Below are 18,891 nucleotides of genomic sequence, written 5' to 3'. Positions count from 1 at the left end.
GCACCCCCAAGCATCCTGCCAGCATCACAGCAGAATTTGAGGAGTGCATCTGCACAGGCAGTCCCCTCTTCTTCATAGACTTGGACACGGGCAGGAAGCCATGCTGGAGACTTAAATTAGCTCTCTTCCATTTGTATTAGAAGGAAGTTATTCTGATTTTTAACATGAACGTGAAGCCCTTGTGCAGAAGCAACTGCTCTCACTGTGCTGATGGATATTTGCTGCTTGATTGCTTTAACAGTAGGTGGAGTGTTGGCATGTAGACCTTGGAGTGGTGTGCTGGAAACATGGCCTGTACAGGCATGTAGTGGAAGAGGCTGCTAGTATGCCAAGAAAGCAGATTTACTGAACGGAGAGTTTATTAAATTAAGTCAAGGCTCCTTTTCTGATGCATAGTCTAGCAGAGGCCGAGGACTGCATACCTTAGGTGTGGCTGGCTACACTTCAGGCTTTTGTCTGTTGCCTGACATGTTTTTCTGGAATATGTATTTTGGTGGAATCCCAGCTTGATTATAGATGCTGAAGCACTATTTCTGCGTAATGGAAGGTCTTTTGGGGTGGGAAAGCAGAGTGACATTTCAGCTTCCTTGTCACACCTCTGCTGCTGTGCTCTGAACTTAAAGGCAGAGTGAGCCTGAGGCCATACAGCTCCCTGGATCATGGTGGCAAGATGGTCCTTCTTACTGATCGAGCATCCCCTTTGCTTTCTGAGCATGCTGCCTTGCTGAAAAGACATCCTGAGATAGCTACTTGCCATGACGGTGTTCAAGGAATGCATTCAGTCAGGGCCATCCAGCAAATCCTTTTCCTCATGGCTAAATTGGCTCATGGGCTTGGGGTTCTGCACAACTGGAAGACAATGCACACTTCAGATGCTAATTTCGAAAATCTCCCAAGGGGAGGCAGGGAAACTGTTAGCTGTGAAGAATACTTGTGTGGATCTTCAAGAGTTTTCATTGAATTTCTCCCAGTTTCACACATGTGCTTCCTTTGTGTCCTTGTATTTCTGGACACTTGTGAAGCAGGGAGGGCTTCAGGAATAAATTTTAGGCAGTCTCTTAGTTTGGGTAAATCAGGTCCTTGTTACCATTGGAATAGTGGCTGCCATGGGGAATAGTGGGATGCAGAGATTAGGCTTGGATGTTACTTTTGGGTCAGCTGTCCTGTTTAAAAAGCGATAGGTTCAGATTTTTCTGCAGTGCACTGATTGGCATGAGCACAGTTATTTCTGAAAGGGAAGATGCTGGGGTGAAGTACTTGATGCCCCTCTAGCAAACTAGAGACTGAGGAAGTAACACAGGGGGGAAACCTTTCCTCTTCCAGCTCTTCTCTGCCTTCTGCTGTGCCTCTGAATGGTTATTCCTTCTCCACTGATGAAAGGAGAGGATAAAACGTGCCTGATCTGTGCCTTGTGTGCGCTGTGGAGAAGAGGAAGCTGAGTGGGTAGCCTCTTCAGGTCACCAGGCTGGGAACAGAAATGGTCCTCCGGCCTTCCTGAAGGCATCTCTTCTCTCCATCTGCCCAGGCAGGCTTTCTGTGTGCTTCAGTTTCACTGTGGCACCAATTGCCTGGCAGCCCCGCATCTGTCTGTTGGAAGACAAACCTCACTGTACACTTAATGGTGTCTTGTGGATGTCCAGCTTCCCTTAATGCCCATGTTTCTGGCCTTTCCCTAGCTGTTCCTACTTCCCCCCACTTTCTCTCTGTGCTTTATCCTTATCTTTCTGTCATTTGAACCTATCATTTCAGCCAGTTTTAACATTCTTCTCTTGACCTTCATGGCTCAGTTCTTCCTCCTTCACTGTGAAGACATCTGTGATGTGATCTGTTCTCTCCACTCTGTGCATGCTGCTGAAACTCCTGTGCAAGTCCCACTTATTGCTGTTCTTGCAGTGGTTTTGTTTTTACCCTGAAGTTACGTATCTGCATTGTCTACTCAGTTTCTGGCTGACATTGTTGTGTTGCCTGGAAATATAATTAAGTATTGATCACAGCACACTCAGCAGTCAAATTAGTTAATATATTAATTATGTGTAACAGTATGTCATTCCAGTAATGTTTGTTAGCTACCAGCTTAAGTAGCATTGTGTGTGTGTGTTGAGAGGAAGGGCATAGAGAGACCTTGGAGTGGTGTGCTGTGTTGGCTTTCATTTTTGCCTTTTAAAGTTGAAAGTCCCTTGGCCAGTGGTGGTCTCAGCACTGCTATTTTGCTGGTACTGTTGTTTCTTGCCTCTTCCTGCTCATTATTCTCTCCTGATCATAAATTTCCAGGAGAAGCCCTGCGCCACCTCAGAGGTTACTGCTAAATCCTCTCATCTGTTGGAAGCCAGGCTGGAGTACTTCCAGTTAACATCGCACCTTCTGGGGGCTTCCTGGAAAATGCTGGCATCTCTCTTACTCAGACGGCATATCTGTCAGTGGTTGACCTGATTCAGGAGCTGAATAGCTGCTTGCTGGAAGATGCCTTCCTCTGCCAGGTCATGAAGGAGGGTGCAAAAAAATACAGCTTGTCCTCTTTGCTGGTCTCCATTGCTCTGATTCCTGTGCCTCCCTTAAAGCTGCAGAGAGTCTACAGAGAGCCATTGTGGTTACATGGCTTAAGAAGCACAGATGGAAAAAAAAAATGTTTCTCTGCTGCAAAGTCTTGCTACCAGTTCACATTGGATTCTGTCCATCAAAAATCTTTGAAAACCTCTGGTCAGAGGTGGCCTTTAATATGAGCTGTGTGCTTCACCTGAAACTGTGTCCCTGCTGGCTTCCCCAGTGCTACAGCTAGCATAAAAATATCACGTAGCCTGACCTCAATGAATGTGGTGGGAGATACAGAGCTTTCTCCTTTGTGACCCTCCTGCTTAGTTACTACAGTGCCTATGTGATGAGCTAAACCCTGTTTTATTATGAAGGTTTTAAGATGTTTGTGGATTTAAATACTGGGCTAGCCAATTATGTGGCTGTTCAAATTAGCACGGGTGCAGTGTAGCAGGACCTTGCACTTGGCTTTGTTGAATTTCATGAGGTTCACATGGGCCTTCTCCTCCAGCCTGTCCAGGTCCCTCTGGATGGCATCCCCTCCCTCAAGTGAATCAGCTGCACCACTCAGCTTGGTGTCATCCACAAACTTGCTGAGGGTGCACTCAATCCCACTGTCTGTGTCATTAATAAAGATACCGAACAGTACCGGTCCCAGTAGGGACCCCTGAGGCATGCCACTTTTACTAATCTTGATTTGGACACTGAGTACCCACCTGGTCTCAGCCAAACTAGAGGGTCTGAAAAAACCTGCAAGAAGTATTTTCAAATACTCAAGTCAAATTGTCCTAAGATAGAGTGGATGGACTGTAGAGTTGAAGACCAGGTACTTGTGGTACATCTCACTCTGTACGGAGTGGCTGTAGCTGTGACTTGACTTGTAGGACATGAATGTAGGGAGGGCATTTAGAGTCAAAGCTTGGAAATAGCCATAAATGAAAACCAAGCTTGTATACTGCTTGGAGAAGGGTGAGAGGGTCTGTCATTAGAAATATCCCTTATAAAATGGTTTGCTGAGTAATTTTCCCCTTTTGGAGAAATGCTGTTGCTGACTCAATGCAATGTCAGAGTGATGTTTGCCTGCATAATGCTGTCTCCATTTTTGTACATGTTTTCCAGTTACATCCTGCACTCTTTGTAAGCACACAACTTTGTAAAAATTTTTTTACCCTACTAGTGTAGATATAACAACTTCTCTCCATGTTTTAAGGCATCTGATGGAGTGGTCCTGCAGGATGTCTGGTTAGTGTGGGACAGTCTTAGGGCTGTTTTTTCTTTACAGAGTGGTTCCTAATTTGCATTTTCTAATGAAAAACTGCCTACAAATCCATTTGTATCCCTGAATTGTTTGTGAGGAAAAGCCAAAGAAAATTGGGAAAAAACTTTGAAATAATTTAATTTTACAACAAAGTAAAAAGCATTAAAACAAAAGGATTTTGATGGAGATAATTTTGTAATCTCTGTTAACCTATCCTTAAATTCTGAAGTAGTTTGAATTTAAAATCTGCAGGCTTTTCCAGGACAGAGGAAGCATTTGCCACCAATCATTAGTGTTTTAGCAAAAATCGCAGTGAGGTGTGGTGTGCTTCCACACAGCGAGAAGATGACGCTCAGAGGCCAGCCAAAGGGCAGTCTGCTTTATGGAAAACTCTACAGACTAGCTGCAGACTGACGCAGCCCAGGGATACCAGTGCTGTCGCTGTTACTTTGTGCTGTGTTTCCATGCAAAGCTTGTTCTGACAGCCTGGGTTTACTGTGCACTTCTCCAGGAAAGAGAAGGGACAGTGGAGAAGGGACAGAGCTGCGCTTTTGGCCCACGCAAGGATCTTAAGCTGCAGGTTACTGGCGAAACAACATCTCTTTCTGCACCTTCATGTGTATTTGCCTTGAAATAGATGCGAAGGGAGGGTTGAAGTTGCAGCCTTGTCTTGAGTTTTACATAGTATTTAGCTGTGCAACTGTTTTATTAGTGTCTCTTCCCAACTCTTACTGTCAGGTAAAGCATACACTGCCTTAACTGCTCAGTACCAGAAGGGCTGACCCTGGGATTCCTCCTGCATCTTTTCCTCCATCTCCATCCAAGGAAAGGTCCAGCTGCAGCTCTTCCTGCTGGCTGCATCCCTACCTTGTCAGCTGGTTAAGGCAGAGGTTCCTGCAAGTGCTTGTTTCACTGAGTCGCACAGTGAATGTGGTCCAGTTGCCCGTCCTTCCCCATTTCAGTTGAAAGAAATAATTTCAGATGATACTGTCTGTCTGCATCTCTCCCATGTCCTGTTTTTCCCAGTGGAGGGAGGGAAAATGGCTACAGATACTAAACCTGGATTAAGGGAATGAGGAAAACTCAGTGCTTCTAAACAAACCAACGAATCCATGAAATGTATTATCTGGAGAACTGGTGGGAAAGGTGGAACCCTGCACGTAACATGTATTGTCTGCTGTAATCCCTGAGGAACAGGAAACAACTCCACAACTTGTTCTAGGTATCATCTTGCACATCCTTCTGTGCGTGGCTGGTCTGCTGCCAGTGCTGCAGTGGCACCTGACAGTGACATATTTGCCTGTCTGCCTTAGAAGTCTTGCTCTCTGTGCTTTTGCAGTTCTGAACATCTTTACTTACTTTTTCTCCCTCTTCCATATTGTTGTCCGCCCTTCCTCCTTCCCCCAGTACCCCATCAGGCCACTGCTTTGGCATTGAGGGAAATGCTGCATAAAATGAGGTTTTCTGCTGTATTTTGAGGAAGGATACCTGTGGTTAAAACACAGCTATGGTGAACATACGAGTGTGTTCATAAATATGAATAAACATTGGTTATGTCTAAATCTCTTGTGCATTACTTGCAGGAACTACAAACTTGTCTGAGGTGTAGGTTGGCTTCAACTATATAAAACTGTTAAACAGTAAAGTCAGTATTTTGGATAAAACAGAAGTCTTTTGTCTGCATTCCCGTTAAAGGAGCTCTTCAGAAACTAAAGACTGAAGTGGAGAAATTCAGGTGGGAAGAAATCTGCCTGTTGTCAAACCTAGGGAAGGAGACTGAGGACTGGTTTGCAGGGTCACCACTAAATCCATGCATTGAGAATGTACAAGTACAACTGAGCAGAGCTGAAAGCTCTAAGGAGCTGAAAGAACATATATGAAGTGATAGGTAAGAATACACTTGTAAAAGAAATGTCAGGTACCAAAACAAATGCAAGAGGGGTTATAGGAACCAGTGGCTGGAAATGGAAAATTCCCTAGAGAATGCACACTTAATTGTCTACTAGCTAATATACAGTTAAAAGACAAGGAAATTAAGGCAAATTAACATTTTCTTGCATTTTGCATAAACTACAAGCACCAGGTAAAATCAAATAGTGTAACTCTTTCAGATCTAGATCTTTCAATATATAGTACTGCAGAAGGTATCGAACTACTGATTTTTCAAACTTTTTAAAGGACAATGTAGTCAAAGGTAATCTTATCCTTTCTATTGAATGGATATTTTGGGGAAAATCTCTTTAAAAAAATACAAGCCTGCAAGGCATTGTCAAAAAGCATAGGGATGTTTCAGTATTCTGCCTCCTTTAGTAAGCCCTAAGGAGAGAATTTACCCATTGGTAAACGTGAATTACTTTTGGTCTCAGAATAAATCTCATCCCAGATATTGGTTGCTGTTTAAGCTTTTATAGAAATTGTATTCTGTTCTTTCCACTGCTCCCTGTCGAAACTGCAGTATCCACACAAATGTCTCTTGTGCATGTATCTTTATTGTTAAAATATGAATTTTTATCCTCTGTGGAAGGGGACTTGCTGACTGTCCAGAATTGTGCTGTGCTGTGGACTCCCTGGAGTCTACTTCTGTGGTCCTCCTTGGTGGTGTCCACGGTTTTGTATGAACCTTAAAAATACTTGCTGCAGGAGGTAAAGACAGCTCAGAACTACACCTCCGCGTGCCCCCGGTACCTTGTTTTCAGGTTGCGATGGCAAACCTATGAGTCATTGCCTTACTGATGCCTGCTTGAAGGAACTCTGTTGCCAAGGTGACTTTTCAAATACTGTCTTTGCAAGGGCAGGTCTTCTCTAAGAAAGGAGCCACAGATCTCTGTGCTTTCCTCGCTGCATATAAATTAAGGATGGGCTCAAAAGGGAGTGGATCTGTCCACATCATGCTGGCCAGCCAGGAGGGTGGGTTGTATCCTGTCTGGGCAGCTGGGAAGCTCAAGTTCTCTGTACTTCCATGCTCTTGCCTTATGGAAAACAAACTGGAAAGCAAAACCCTGCTACCCTGTGTGATCAGCATGTGTTGAGGCTGGAGTCAAGGGCTGATCTGTGCTAAGCTCGTGTGCTCTGTTGGTGGCACTGATCTTTCTTGAAACCAGCAGCAGGCAAGGCTAGGGATGAAGAATGTTCTGCAATGCTTTCCCATGCCATGCCAGGCAAGTGTTTTGTTTTTATGGCAAGTATCTTTCCCAAAGGATAGCCCCCCTATAGAGGCGTTGAAAGTAGGTGCACCTATGAAAACTACCTGAATTTTTTGTTTTGGATGTTGCACATAATCACAAAATTGTTAAGGTTGGAAGGAACCTCTCAAGATGATCTAGTTTAGCCCCTGCTCAAGCAGGGTCAGATACAGCAGGTTGTCCAGGACTCTGTCTAGTCAGGTTTTGAATATGTCCACGGATGGAGACCTGGAGACTCCATAAACTCTTTGGGCACCCTGTTCCAGTGTTTGACTACCCTCACAGTTTAAAAAAACCATAAAAATTATCCCCAAACCAAGTGTTTCAATGTATGCCCATTGCCTCGTCCTGTGACTGGGCACCACTGGGAATAGCCTGGCTCCCTCTTCTCCTTCCTTCCCATCAGGTATTTATGCATATTGATAAGGTTTCCCCTGAGCCATGTCTTTTCCAGATCTCAGCCTCTCCTTCAAGGGAAAGATGCTCCAGTACCTTAATCATCTTAGTGGCCCTTAGCTGGATTCACTCCAGTGAGTCCATATCTTTCTTGTACTGGGGAGCCCAGAAGTGGACCCATCACGCCAGGTGTGGGCTCCCCAGTGCTGAGCAGAGGGGAAGGATCACCTCCCTTGACCTGCTGGCAACAATCCTCGTAGAGCATCCCAGGACACTGTTGGCTGCCTTTGCTACGAGGGCACATTTCTGGCTCATGTTCAACTTGGTGGCCACCAGGACCCCCAGGGCCTGTTCTGCAAAGATGCACTCCAGCTGGTCAGCTGCTCTCTGTTGCTTATCTGAAAGTATAGGACATGGAGGAGAGGAGGCAGGTGGAGAAGAGGAAGACAGTGATGGAGGGGAGCTGCAGTCAGTGGAAAGCTCCATTGGTGGAAAGCTGTGACAGTGTCTTGTGAGTGCGCACACCCTTCACAGCCATTCAGGGGGTGGTCAGCTCTAACCCACTTGGTTTCATTTTGACCTTTCTCAGTAATTGCACATGAGTCTTTTAACTGACAGTGTTATGATTCCACAGCCAGCTCAATGGAGAGATTCCGAGTACCTTGAAGCAGCGTGTGGTCTGCCCTGCCCTTGCTGTAAGCCTTTCCCAAAGGCCAGTGCTTATAAAAGGGAACACAGCCTCTTTTACCTTTTCTGTAGCCTTTTTACATGTGATGTAATGCTCGGGGCATTCTTCACTACTTCCTAAGGCTGACCTCCTTGTCTCTGTAGTCTTTTCATGGAGAAGGTACAACTACATGCGTCAGTCTTGCTTCCACAAAAAAAAGTGCCTCCAACACACAATCTGGAAAGTGATGTTGCTATTTAGTTTTGGGTTTGTTTGACTTTAAGCATGGCATTTGAGACTGCATGCTAGTGAGAGCTGAGGGCCTGAACTCTCAGATCTCTAGGGATTTTTTTTTTTGGAAACCATCTCTGCAGAGAGCAAGTGCCAGCCTTCTTGCTGAAGGGAGCAGAATTTTATTTTTCTGTTGCACTGAAAGAAATAGCAATTTGTTCAAAACTTGAAAAGGAAATAGGTCCGAAGAGTCTGTGGCAGAGATGAGGATAGTTAATGAGGCTGCTTTCAGCCCTAGCTTACACCACTGCTGACCCAGGCTGCAAATGCATGGGCTACTGTGGAGTGCTTCATACCCCAAGCTTATGTGCTACTTCCTAGAAATAGTGTTGAGTGCTGCATGAGAGGAGGAGGAAGAGCAGATTGTTAGGCTTCCACGAACTGGCAGTGCAACAGAGACACTGCAAATCCTGTTGGACCAGGTCTTGTTCCCAGCAGGAGCAGGGAAGCAGGTATAGTGTGTGTCATCCCAGGGGGTGTGTGTGTGGGGCAGGGGGGTAATGTGCTGCTTATTTGCAAAACCTTTGCTAGGGCTGGGTGCCGCAACTTTGGGAAGGCTGATGCCTTTGGGAAGTAAGGGCTGCCTGAGAGCTGGCAGATATGCACTTGGGATATCTTGAGTAGATCAGGCCTGTTTCCCTTAGGTGATGGAGGGAAATGCACAGTGGCATTGCGGGTCCAGGCTCCCCTGGCAGCATTTGGCCTCAGCTTCACCATCTTGCACTTCTTGGAGACTTGACTCTTAGACTTTTATATGGACAATGAAAGCAGAAAAGGCCTGGGTGGTTCTCCCCTCTGAGGTGGCTTGTCACAGAACGACACTAAGACTAACCCAAACAAAGGACAAAAACAACTTTATTTCTCAAAACAGCCAAACCCACACAACAGAAACCAATGAGAAACAGGGGTAAAACCAAAAATCAATCAACACTGGTAACATTTAACATACACCAGGTTTGAGGTGTCAGTCAGGATATTGTTACTACACACCAACACACACAAGAAGGATGATCTAAAGTGCACACACTCATTCACAAGCGGAAACTCTGTTTCTCATGGGTACACAGAAGATGTAATCACTCACCTGGGGGAAGGGGCAAAGGCTCACTCAAGGATCTATCCAGAAGGAAATCACTCACCAAAAGGAGGTGAAGGCACTCAATCCCCAGAAGTTTCCTCAGGCAGCATCCCAACTCAAGGAGAGAAGCTTCAACCACAGCCCCCCCTGCTCTGAGCAGACTACTCAAAGAGGGTCTCCAGCGGCACCCTATTTATACTGGGTGGGATCTGAGCTGTGGTCATAATTGGTCATGATCCAGAAGCTTCTCTGAGCCAGGTGCCTCATTGGCTGTGGGCCCTGTCTGTTGACTGAGGGGTCCCGCCTCTTCTGCTCCGCCTGCCGAGGTGTGTTGTGCACTGACCCAGGGCGCTGGCAGGCACAAGAGAGCACAAGGAGTGCGAAAATGAGGCGTGAAAAGCCGGTGATCACCATGTTAAAAGCCCCGATCTTCATGGGGGGGGAGGGCGGAGTGTAGCTGTCACATGGCGGAGGCCACGAAGTCACCCGCAGAGGCCGGCTGATGGGGTTTCTCTGCTCGCAGTAGCAAGGCTGGAGGTTGGACATGGTCAGGTTTCTTGTCTGCGTGTGGAACAACCGAGGCTCTGCTGCAGACCTACAACTCCTGGGATCGGCTTGATTGCAAGAAGGCTTTGCCATTCATTCTGCCTCACATGAAGACATGGCAAATTCTCATCTTCGTGGCTGTTCTGTATGTAATTTGCTGTGATCAGAGAAGGGTGTGCAGGAAGGACAAGAAGGCTCTTCATGAAACCTGAAAGAAATCTCATGAACTGAGCTGCTGGGAGCGTCTCAAACGTGCACTGATGCCCTAGCCCCTTGCTTCTCTTCTCTTTGGACTGGGTGACCTTTTGTAAGGCTAGAAGCTGCACCAGTACTTGCTGAGAGCTGCTGGGCATAAAATTCACTGTGATCACAGGTATTTAAACTTGTTTATGGGGCTGCACAGAAAGCAAATACATGCCAGTGGAAGCAAAGAAGAAGTCAACTTTTTCAGATATACCATTCCTTGACAAGAATATCTTATTTGCACTCTGGAACTTCAGGGTACTTTTGGAGGACTTCTTGCTTTTTTGTTGCAAGATATGCACATGCATTCGTTGCATGTACATCACCTTTTTTTTTTTTTTCCTATGGACATGAAAAGGGGCAGAGGGGGATTGAAATGTCTTTTCTTGAAAGCAAACTCATTCTCCCAAAGCTGGAAAACCCTGTTTCTTGTATGAAGTCACACCTGGTCTTGCAAAGTCCCTGACATGGCATGTGTTTCCCAGGGCACCTGTCTGTGAGTGAGCCTTTCTGCATTTGTTTCGTGGTTTTTGAAGTATTACAGCTCAGGGAATACTGAGAGACTTTTTTTTTCTGAGTGCAAAAGAGACATGAAGGGAAGTAGATAAAGAGTAATCCAGCATCTTTTCGCACAAAGACATGTTGAATCCAGGCAGCAAGCTGACCTGTCTGGTTGGTGAGGAAACACAGCTGGGGATGCTTTTTCTAGGAAACGATGTGGAGTTCCTGCACTGGTGCAATAACATTCTCAGCAGTTGCACCTTTTGCCAAACTATTTTTCTCTGACCAGGGAAGCGTTTGAGAAAGAGGTGAGGAGCTGTCTCATTCACTGCTTCCGTGCTCAGTGGAAAAACAGCAAGAGGGGCACCTCCAGGTCTGCTTGGAGCACAGAGGTTGGTTTGGCTGTTGCTCACTGTAGTCATCCAAGACTCCCAGAGAAAGGACAGCCAAATGTGCAAGCAGTAGGAAAAAAGGATGGTAAGTGGTAGCACCTGTGTTACTCTGGCAAAACTATGCGTCCGCAGTGTAATAAAGACAAATTAGTTTAAAGAAAAAACTGTAAAAAGGGGGACTTTCTGCATGCAGAGTTTCAAGAGCTGTAGTAGATGTCAAATGGCTATTGTTCATCCTCTTGAGTTTGCTTAAAGCCAGGCTTTCTGAAAAATGAGCTCAATACTTGGTTCACTTTGCCTGCTGTAGGCAAGTCTTCCTCTTCCTGTAGGGGCCAGCAAACACTTTACAGCTGCTTTGTCTCCCATGGGTCCTGGCTGCATCTCATAACGGTTTCCTGGTCAGGAAGGGGAGAAGCAGCATGGCCTGTTTGATACCAGACAGTGGCACTGTCTGTCTGGTATCCTGTGTTTCCTTTTCCTTCCTCAGTCTCACCGCCTACCCAGTGACTCAGCAGAACACGCTGATAGTAAATACACGGTTTCTTTCAATTTTTTGTGAGAAACTTTCCAAAGCCAGCAAAATGTATGTGAAAAAAAGCATTTCAGTGCCCTGGACTAGCGGTGGGTCTGACCTAATTTGCTGCCCTCTAGGGTCTGTGCAGCAGGATGGAGGTAATACAGGAAAGGCACTAATGGAAATTCATGAACAAAATAAAGCAGAGGCCACATGGTTGTCCCGCTGTTCCCCAGTGCTACTTCTGTGGATATTTCTCCCCTAAGAAGGCTGCACGCTACAGAAATCATGGTGAGATATTTCTCCCTCTGACCCCATCATGTTTGTACCCTGTATGTGTTTTATGGGGAGGATAACTCCTGAAATAAGTTGACCTTCTTCCAAGAGCAAAAGATAACTTTTCCCAGGGAGGAGCCTGCAGCCTGGCAGATGAGATGAGCTCCTTGTGGCAGCCATAGCTTCTCTGTCAGGAGGCTCATGGTGGTTTCTGGGATCTCTCTGTGCCATGAACTGGCAATGCCAAGCACCTGGCTCAGACAAGGCATTTTGCAGTCCTCATGGCATGCTTGGTTCAGAAATCTAGGTTCCACAAGACATCTTACCTCTTTCTGCCTTGGTTATGAAAATAACCTTAGAGCTGCAAAAGTGGCTTTAAGGACAGTGACACACTGGGCCACCTTGAGCATCCTCTGTGTGCCTATCTGAGACTGACACCTGAAATGGCAACCTCTGTGCTGGGGAGGGCTGCTGAGAGGGTGCAGGTGGGAAGACCAGGACTTCTGAAGAGTGAAAAAGGCCTTGGGCGGAGGAGGAGGTACTTTTACCTTGTGGCAGGGGCTGAGCATGCCTGCAGCACTTAAGACATCGCTTGGGAGGACAGACTTTGTCTCCAGAGTTGCCTTTCACAGACTACTGTGCAGATTGTGACTTCTCAGTCACCTCCTGAGGGGAACGGCTCCTGCTTCAGCTGGCATGTCAGTTGTGTGTTTGTGTGGCTAACTAGAGGTGAGTCTTGGCTCTTCTGCAGAGGGTGGTTTTGTGCCCTTGCTGTAACTGATCAGAACCTAGGGATGTTTACCAGGCCTGACAGAAGCATGACCTTGGCATGAGGACGTGAGTCACACAGCTCCTCCGGGTCTTGAATGGGAAGCCGGGCTTGGAATTAGGCTCCGCTTTATATAACCAGGGGATCTGGAAGGGTTGAGAATGCAGATCCCACTTTAAATAGGATGCCTTCCTTATTGGGGGTGGGAGGAAAGCCTGCAGGTGTAACGATTAAGCGGGAACAAAAATAATGTAGGTTGTTTTGGAACATAAAAAGCAAATGCTGTATCCATGGTGAAACCTGCCCTGTCCCAGGAGGGGCTGTCATCTTCTCTTCCAACACTGGTTCCCGAGCCTGCTCAGGGTGGCAGGGCTTGGACTAAGTAAAACCAAAACACTCCTCCGCCATGGTCTCTGTGTACCATGTACAGGCTACCAAGCTGTCTCTGGGCCTCCTCTAAGAGGAAGGGGGCAAAGAGCCTGGATATCAACCCCCTGCTTCTGTCCTTGCCATCTCCAAGCCTCGGTCCCACTAGTGACCCAGGCTGCCTGGACGCTTGTGCATCAGTGCTTTCTGGAGGAGTAGTGGAGCTGGAGGTCACCTGGTTGGGAGCTGGGCTGTTGGGTGAGATGAGGACAGCGAGCTGCCAGGCTGGCTCCTGTGGAGCACCATCTCTGATGGAGGACATCTTGGCTTGACTTTCTGCCTGGTCCATGTTGTCCCTCAACTTTCTTCCTAGAGGAAAAAGAATACCTTCAGTAGTTCTGCACTGGCATCTGTCAGGTCACAGCACTGTTGCATTTGCCCTGGGAGACTGTGGTTTACCATTTCCCGGGTCCTTTCAGTGTAAAAGGGTATCAGACAATTTACAAGTGACACCATGTACTTTAAAAAAAAAAAAAATCAAAAATACACCCAGTCTTCTGCTTTTGGATGTACTCTTTGAATTTCTTTAGTGAGCTCATCCCACAGCTGTAGGCATATGCTCATTTTTGCTGCTCTTACACAACTAAGGCTAAAATTAACACATCTGTTGTTGTTTAACTTCAATTTATATGGTACCCTCTTTTGCCAAAATATTATGTTTTGAGCAGCAACAGCTTTACTGTTATGTATCATTGGAGTTCTGGGAATAATACTTAGTACTACGTGCTATTTCTTAATAGCTTGTACTGAAGGGGGGACTTGGTGCTTCACTGCAGCTTTGCACGGGATGGGAGCAGATGCCCGGTTGCTGAAAGACCCTCCTCTGTTGGTGTAGCATTGCACGGGCACAGGTTTATTTGGTATTTCTGCTCATATTTGATATTTCTGCCCGTGGCCAAGTGCTCGAAGTAATGTGGTTTCTTGGAACCGTGAAGCCTGTGTTTTCACCCTCTCTGTTGTGGAGTCAAACTTAAATAGTGGGATCTTGGGCCTCAGAAAGCCTGTAGCATTATGGGTTTTACCCAGTCCAGCTTCTTTCTGAATGCCAAGAAAGGATAAAATGGGGACTTTTAAGGTAGAATATATGTATTTTTTTAGTCTAAGGAGTCCTTTATGAAAAGCAGTCATATATATGTGTGTGTGTGTATATATATGGTTTGGGGTTTTTTTTAGTCTAAGGAGTCCTTTACCAAAAAAATTCAACCCTTTTGAAATGAAGGAAGCTGTACTGAAAAGAAATCTGCTCGTCTGCCATGAAAGCAGGATCCTGAGAATTGCCAGGAGTAGTATCAAACACTTGATGTAGGAGGCAAAAAACTATTGGGTTTTTTAATGTTTATATTTGAGATGTTTTGTACTGCGTAGATCAGAGGGAAGAAAAAAACACATCCTCACTAAAAGGAATAACTGTCAAGTTTACAGTATGTAAATTACCCTCAGCTAATCTAAGTGGGTTTTGCTCACCTTTCTTCTGTGCACAAGGTTTCGAAGGCAAGTGTTAAATTACATGTTGAATGGGATAGTGGGGGGACCCAAACCCTTCTGATTTCACAGAAGAATAATTAAACTGGAGCTACGGTCTGGCTTTGATCTCAGAGATGCTTGCAAGCTAAATAAAAGTAAAAGACTACCTTGGGGACAGTCTGTGCCGTTAATTAACTAGCTAAATTCTGCCTCCATTGTTCTCCAGTGGGTTTCCAGCAGCTTTGGCACTCGGCATCGCAACTGGAAGCTGCCAAACACGACTTGGCACCTTCCAGCAGCAGAGCAACCTCCTGAGGGGCAGGGAGTGATACGTGAAATGGAGGTGTTCGGGGAGCAGGTGGTGAAAAAGGGCAAAAAATGGCTGCTTCACCAGCTGCTCGCAGTGGGCAGAGGAGGGATCCGGCTCCTCTCCCCGCACCCCTCTGGTGATCTGCAGCTGCCGTCCCGGGTGCCAGCCTGTGTCCCCGGCCTGCGGTGAGTTGGGCTTCTGCCAAGAAAATAGCTTTTGTGTTTCCTTAAATAGTCTGCTGCCGTTGGGGCAGGGGGGAATCTGAATTGATGTTATTACTAGAATTGGCCAGCTGGCTGAATTTTTTTTTTACATTTTCATTAACAAATCCTGCCGGGCGCTGTTTTCCCAATGAAGTAATGAGTGTGTTTTTCAAACAAGGGGGCAAATCTCCCCAGCACCGCTGCCGCTGAAATCTGGGCAGGCTCTGGCAGCCAGAAAGGCAGGGCGGAGGTGTCTTGTACAGGCAGCCCTTCAGAGATCATCAGGGCACGATTGGCATTTCGGCTTCTCATGACTCATCCTTTTTTTTCCTGAAACCTCAGAAATGTGGGGTGATTGGGGGAGGGAGTTGCTGGGAGTTGGTTATTGGAACATGCAATTAGTTGGTTTAGCATCCGCTTTGATACCACAGCAAACGGATTGAGGAAATTTGCCCTTAACATGATTAGATGTTTGTCTCTGTTACTGCTTGGCCCCGCATCCCGGTGGGGCTGTCCTGCTGACCTGGGCCTAGCAGGGTGCCCGTGCATTGGTGCTTTATGCAGGAGATGGAAGAATGGAGAGCAGCATCAGTCACAAACAAATGCGTCAAAACATCCCTGAGTTTTGTAAATAAATGATAGCTTCTATGTGTGGTTTTATTTCTCACTTCTTGGCTGTATTGACTGCAGTAACGTATTTTTCCGGGACACGAGGCAGTGAAAGCTGCAGCTTCGTTCTCCGTGTCCTCTAGAAACTCAAAACATGGTAGTGGTTGTTGGCTTTATGGAAAAGTACCCCCAGCCCCAGCAGGCTTGTTCTCATCTTAAGGCACTGAAGTTACTAAATTATGATCCTGCTTTTGTTTAAATAATCCTAAATTTAGGATTTGCAGCTTCAGCGAAGTTGTCCTCGGCGAGTTGTTTTTAGAGTTGCATTGAATTCCTTTCTCCGGTTTCTTTTGGGGAGAAAAAGGGTATTTTTTCTTTCCTAGGCTTAAGAATAATTTAAGGTGAGAAGTGTGGTCTTTGGGGTGCTTGTTCCTCCATTGGCATTCCTGTAGCAGGATTCCCAGCACATTTCAGGAGAAAAGTTGACTAAAGTCAACTTTGTTTTAAACACTGGAGATAAGATAAAATTTTATAGCACCTGCAATGGATCTGCAGTAAAAATATTTGTGATGTTATTTTACTTAGTATTGGATATCAATCATCAACAGCTGGTTTCCAAATACTGAATTTGGTATATAGTAGGTACTAGCCTTTTTTACAAGCTGTTAGTAATCTGCTGCTCCTTAGGGCTGCCACGGATCTGGGTATTTTAGACCCTTTTCAGTCCTTCGCCTGCCTGCCACGTGCTGTCTGGCCAGGCATTGAGGCCGTTGGTCGGGCAGGTGGATGCTGATAGCCATATCAGGTCGCCATTGCCCCTCCTACCCTTGCACATCTGCAGCTCGTGTTTTCCTCCTTCTTAGCTTTATCAGCCTGCGTATTTTCAGATTAAAACTTGCTTTTTAACTCCCATTTCTGGAACCTGGAGGTCCTCCCATCACTTGCAGCTAGTCTTCAGAAGGAAATGCCAGCTCCCAGGCCAGGTTCATGCAGCAGTGCAGGACATGGGGCAAGGATCTCTCAAAAAGCTTTTCTCTAAGAGCTACCTGGCCTGGGAAAACAAGGCCTATGGTGCTGATGATCTGATCTACTTGCCCGTTTCTTATTTCTTCATCAACAGCAAGCCGGATTTGATTTGTTTGGCTAAAAGTTGAGGTGTGGTGTAGCCCCCAGTCTGCCTGCAGCCTGCCCAACCTGCTAGCAAGTTCAAAATCATCGAGGGTTGAACAAAATATTACAGACTCTGCTATCTTTGGGAGGTGGCCAGCACTGAATCTGTGTGCAGGAGCCAGGCTCCATCTCAATGTCTCTCTTTTTCCTCTAGGTCTAGAAGAAAAAACAGTTCTTTCTAAAAAAGAAAAAATGAAGCTGAGGAAAGAAAGATGGCTACAGAGTAAGTACTCCTCTGAAGCACGGCGGTACCATGGGCATCACAGAGCATGGCTCTGTTGGATCTCTCTGTACATGGGGTGTGGGTGGCAGCGTTGGGCAGTGCTGAGAGAGGCTGATGCTTCTCAGAAACCTTTACATCTGCTCCCCAGCACATGGGGTAAAAGTCCCAGGTTATTGTTTCTCAGTGTTTAGCACCGAGATTGAGTCATTGCCCCAAACCTACTTTTGATCTTTCTCCCGGTGTAATAAAAGTGACTACATAAAACCTTTATATATCCAGATAGGACACTGTGCCCATGTAGGTTTATAGAATCATAGAATTGTTTAGGTTGGAAAAGACCTTTAAGATCATCCAGTCCAACCATTAACCTAATGTTACCAAGTCCACCACTAAACCAATTAAGAGTAGAGTAGCATTTAGCATGTTTCTCTATCTTTTAAAGCTCTGGTACAGATATGACTAGCTGTATAGTGGAGCTCCTCCTCCCTGAGGAGCTGTGGGGATGATAGGACAGCCTGGAGCTGAGCCCCACACAGCCACCAGCTATTCCCAAGGCTCTGTGGTGAAAGCCTGCAGTGGGCCCTCCCGCCCTTCAGTAAGGAAGGTCTCTGGATGCTGCTGGTTGTGTTACTGCTCTTTCCCACGTGCCACAGGTCAGTGAACTCATTTACCAGACAGTCTGGCCTTTCTCAAGGCTGTGAAATATGAGCTAAGCAAAACCAGCCCATGGCAGAAATGCTTCTGTTTCCTGTGGGAAGTGTCTGTATTTTTGCTTTGAGTGTCTTGGCACAGTAAGAAGGTATGCTACCTGCTGTAGCAGAGGGATTCCTCTTGCCACCTGGCGCTGTTCTCGGGACAGGCTTTTCCCTTAACACCTTCCTGCCCAAGAGTTGCTGACAGACTGCGTTTGGGGCTGAGGGATGTGGCTTTCTGCCACACCATATGCCCCCTGCTCCCGAGCTCTGAGCTCAAGTCCAGCAACCTGTGATGTCACCAGTCAAAGTGAAGGTGTCTCTTACATAAAAAACTGATAATTTAACACCGTGAGTGTGAAGGAAACCTCCTCCCTATCACCAACCAACAACTTCCAAATGCCTTTGGCATCTGCAACCCTTGGTGTTCCTGTTGGGCACAAAGCATAGATGGCTGTGCTAGTTCTAATGTCTGGCCTGCTGGCTGCAATTTTGGTGCTTTTAAAGGTCTCTCCTTGTCTGATACTATTGTGGGAACAGAGGAGGGGACTGCTGGAGCACAGCTAAGCTTTCCCTCCTCTGATGCCAGCACTGGTACCAGGTGCTGTAGAGGAAGGCATGTCCTCAGCAGCATTTTATGACAGACTCCACAGTAAAAGGGGTACATGGGACTCATGTCTTCTGCAAGAAACAGAACGCATGCTCCTACAGTTAGGTGACAGCACTGTTCCCATAGTCACGGTCAGCTACTTTGGAAAAGCCCAGGAGCAGGATCGCTACACTCTCTTAATCCTGCCTTGCTGCATATATACCTTTGAGCCTTTCTCAAGATCACATACGTTATTTTGGCCCTGCCGTGGCCTCTTTCCTCCTCTCTTGGCTCTGAAATTACTAAGCTGAGGGAATACAAATGAAATGCAGAGGCTTTGCTTTGAGGAGAACACCAAGATAGAAAACTTCAGGCTAAATTATCTCTGTCTTAGAACATACTAGGTATTAGAAGCACTTTACAGATACAGAAGTACCTAAATTGCTGGCTCTCTTGACTCCCCCACTAAACTTGTGGCCAGTTGGCAAATACCAGCATTCCCTAGCAAATGCTTTGCTAAGGGTAGCAAGTACCCGGGGATTTCCGTAAGAAAAGTCAGGAAG

General features: G+C 46.2%; 1 protein-coding gene across 1 annotated transcript in view; it reads left to right on the top strand.

The window, feature by feature from the left end:
• SLX9 (SLX9 ribosome biogenesis factor) overlaps positions 1-18,891 on the top strand; it is a 59,820-nt gene that overhangs the window by 30,520 nt on the left and 10,409 nt on the right. Inside the window, exon 3 of the mRNA XM_075711237.1 lies at positions 16,979-17,047. Coding sequence (XP_075567352.1) covers positions 16,979-17,047 — 69 coding nt within the window. The remainder of the gene's footprint in view (positions 1-16,978; positions 17,048-18,891) is intronic.

The sequence above is a fragment of the Pelecanus crispus genome, chromosome 5, assembly GCF_030463565.1.
Source record: "Pelecanus crispus isolate bPelCri1 chromosome 5, bPelCri1.pri, whole genome shotgun sequence".
Taxonomy (NCBI): domain Eukaryota; kingdom Metazoa; phylum Chordata; class Aves; order Pelecaniformes; family Pelecanidae; genus Pelecanus; species Pelecanus crispus.
Note: the sequence above shows the minus strand (reverse complement) of the source record. Positions and strands in the feature narration are given on the sequence as shown.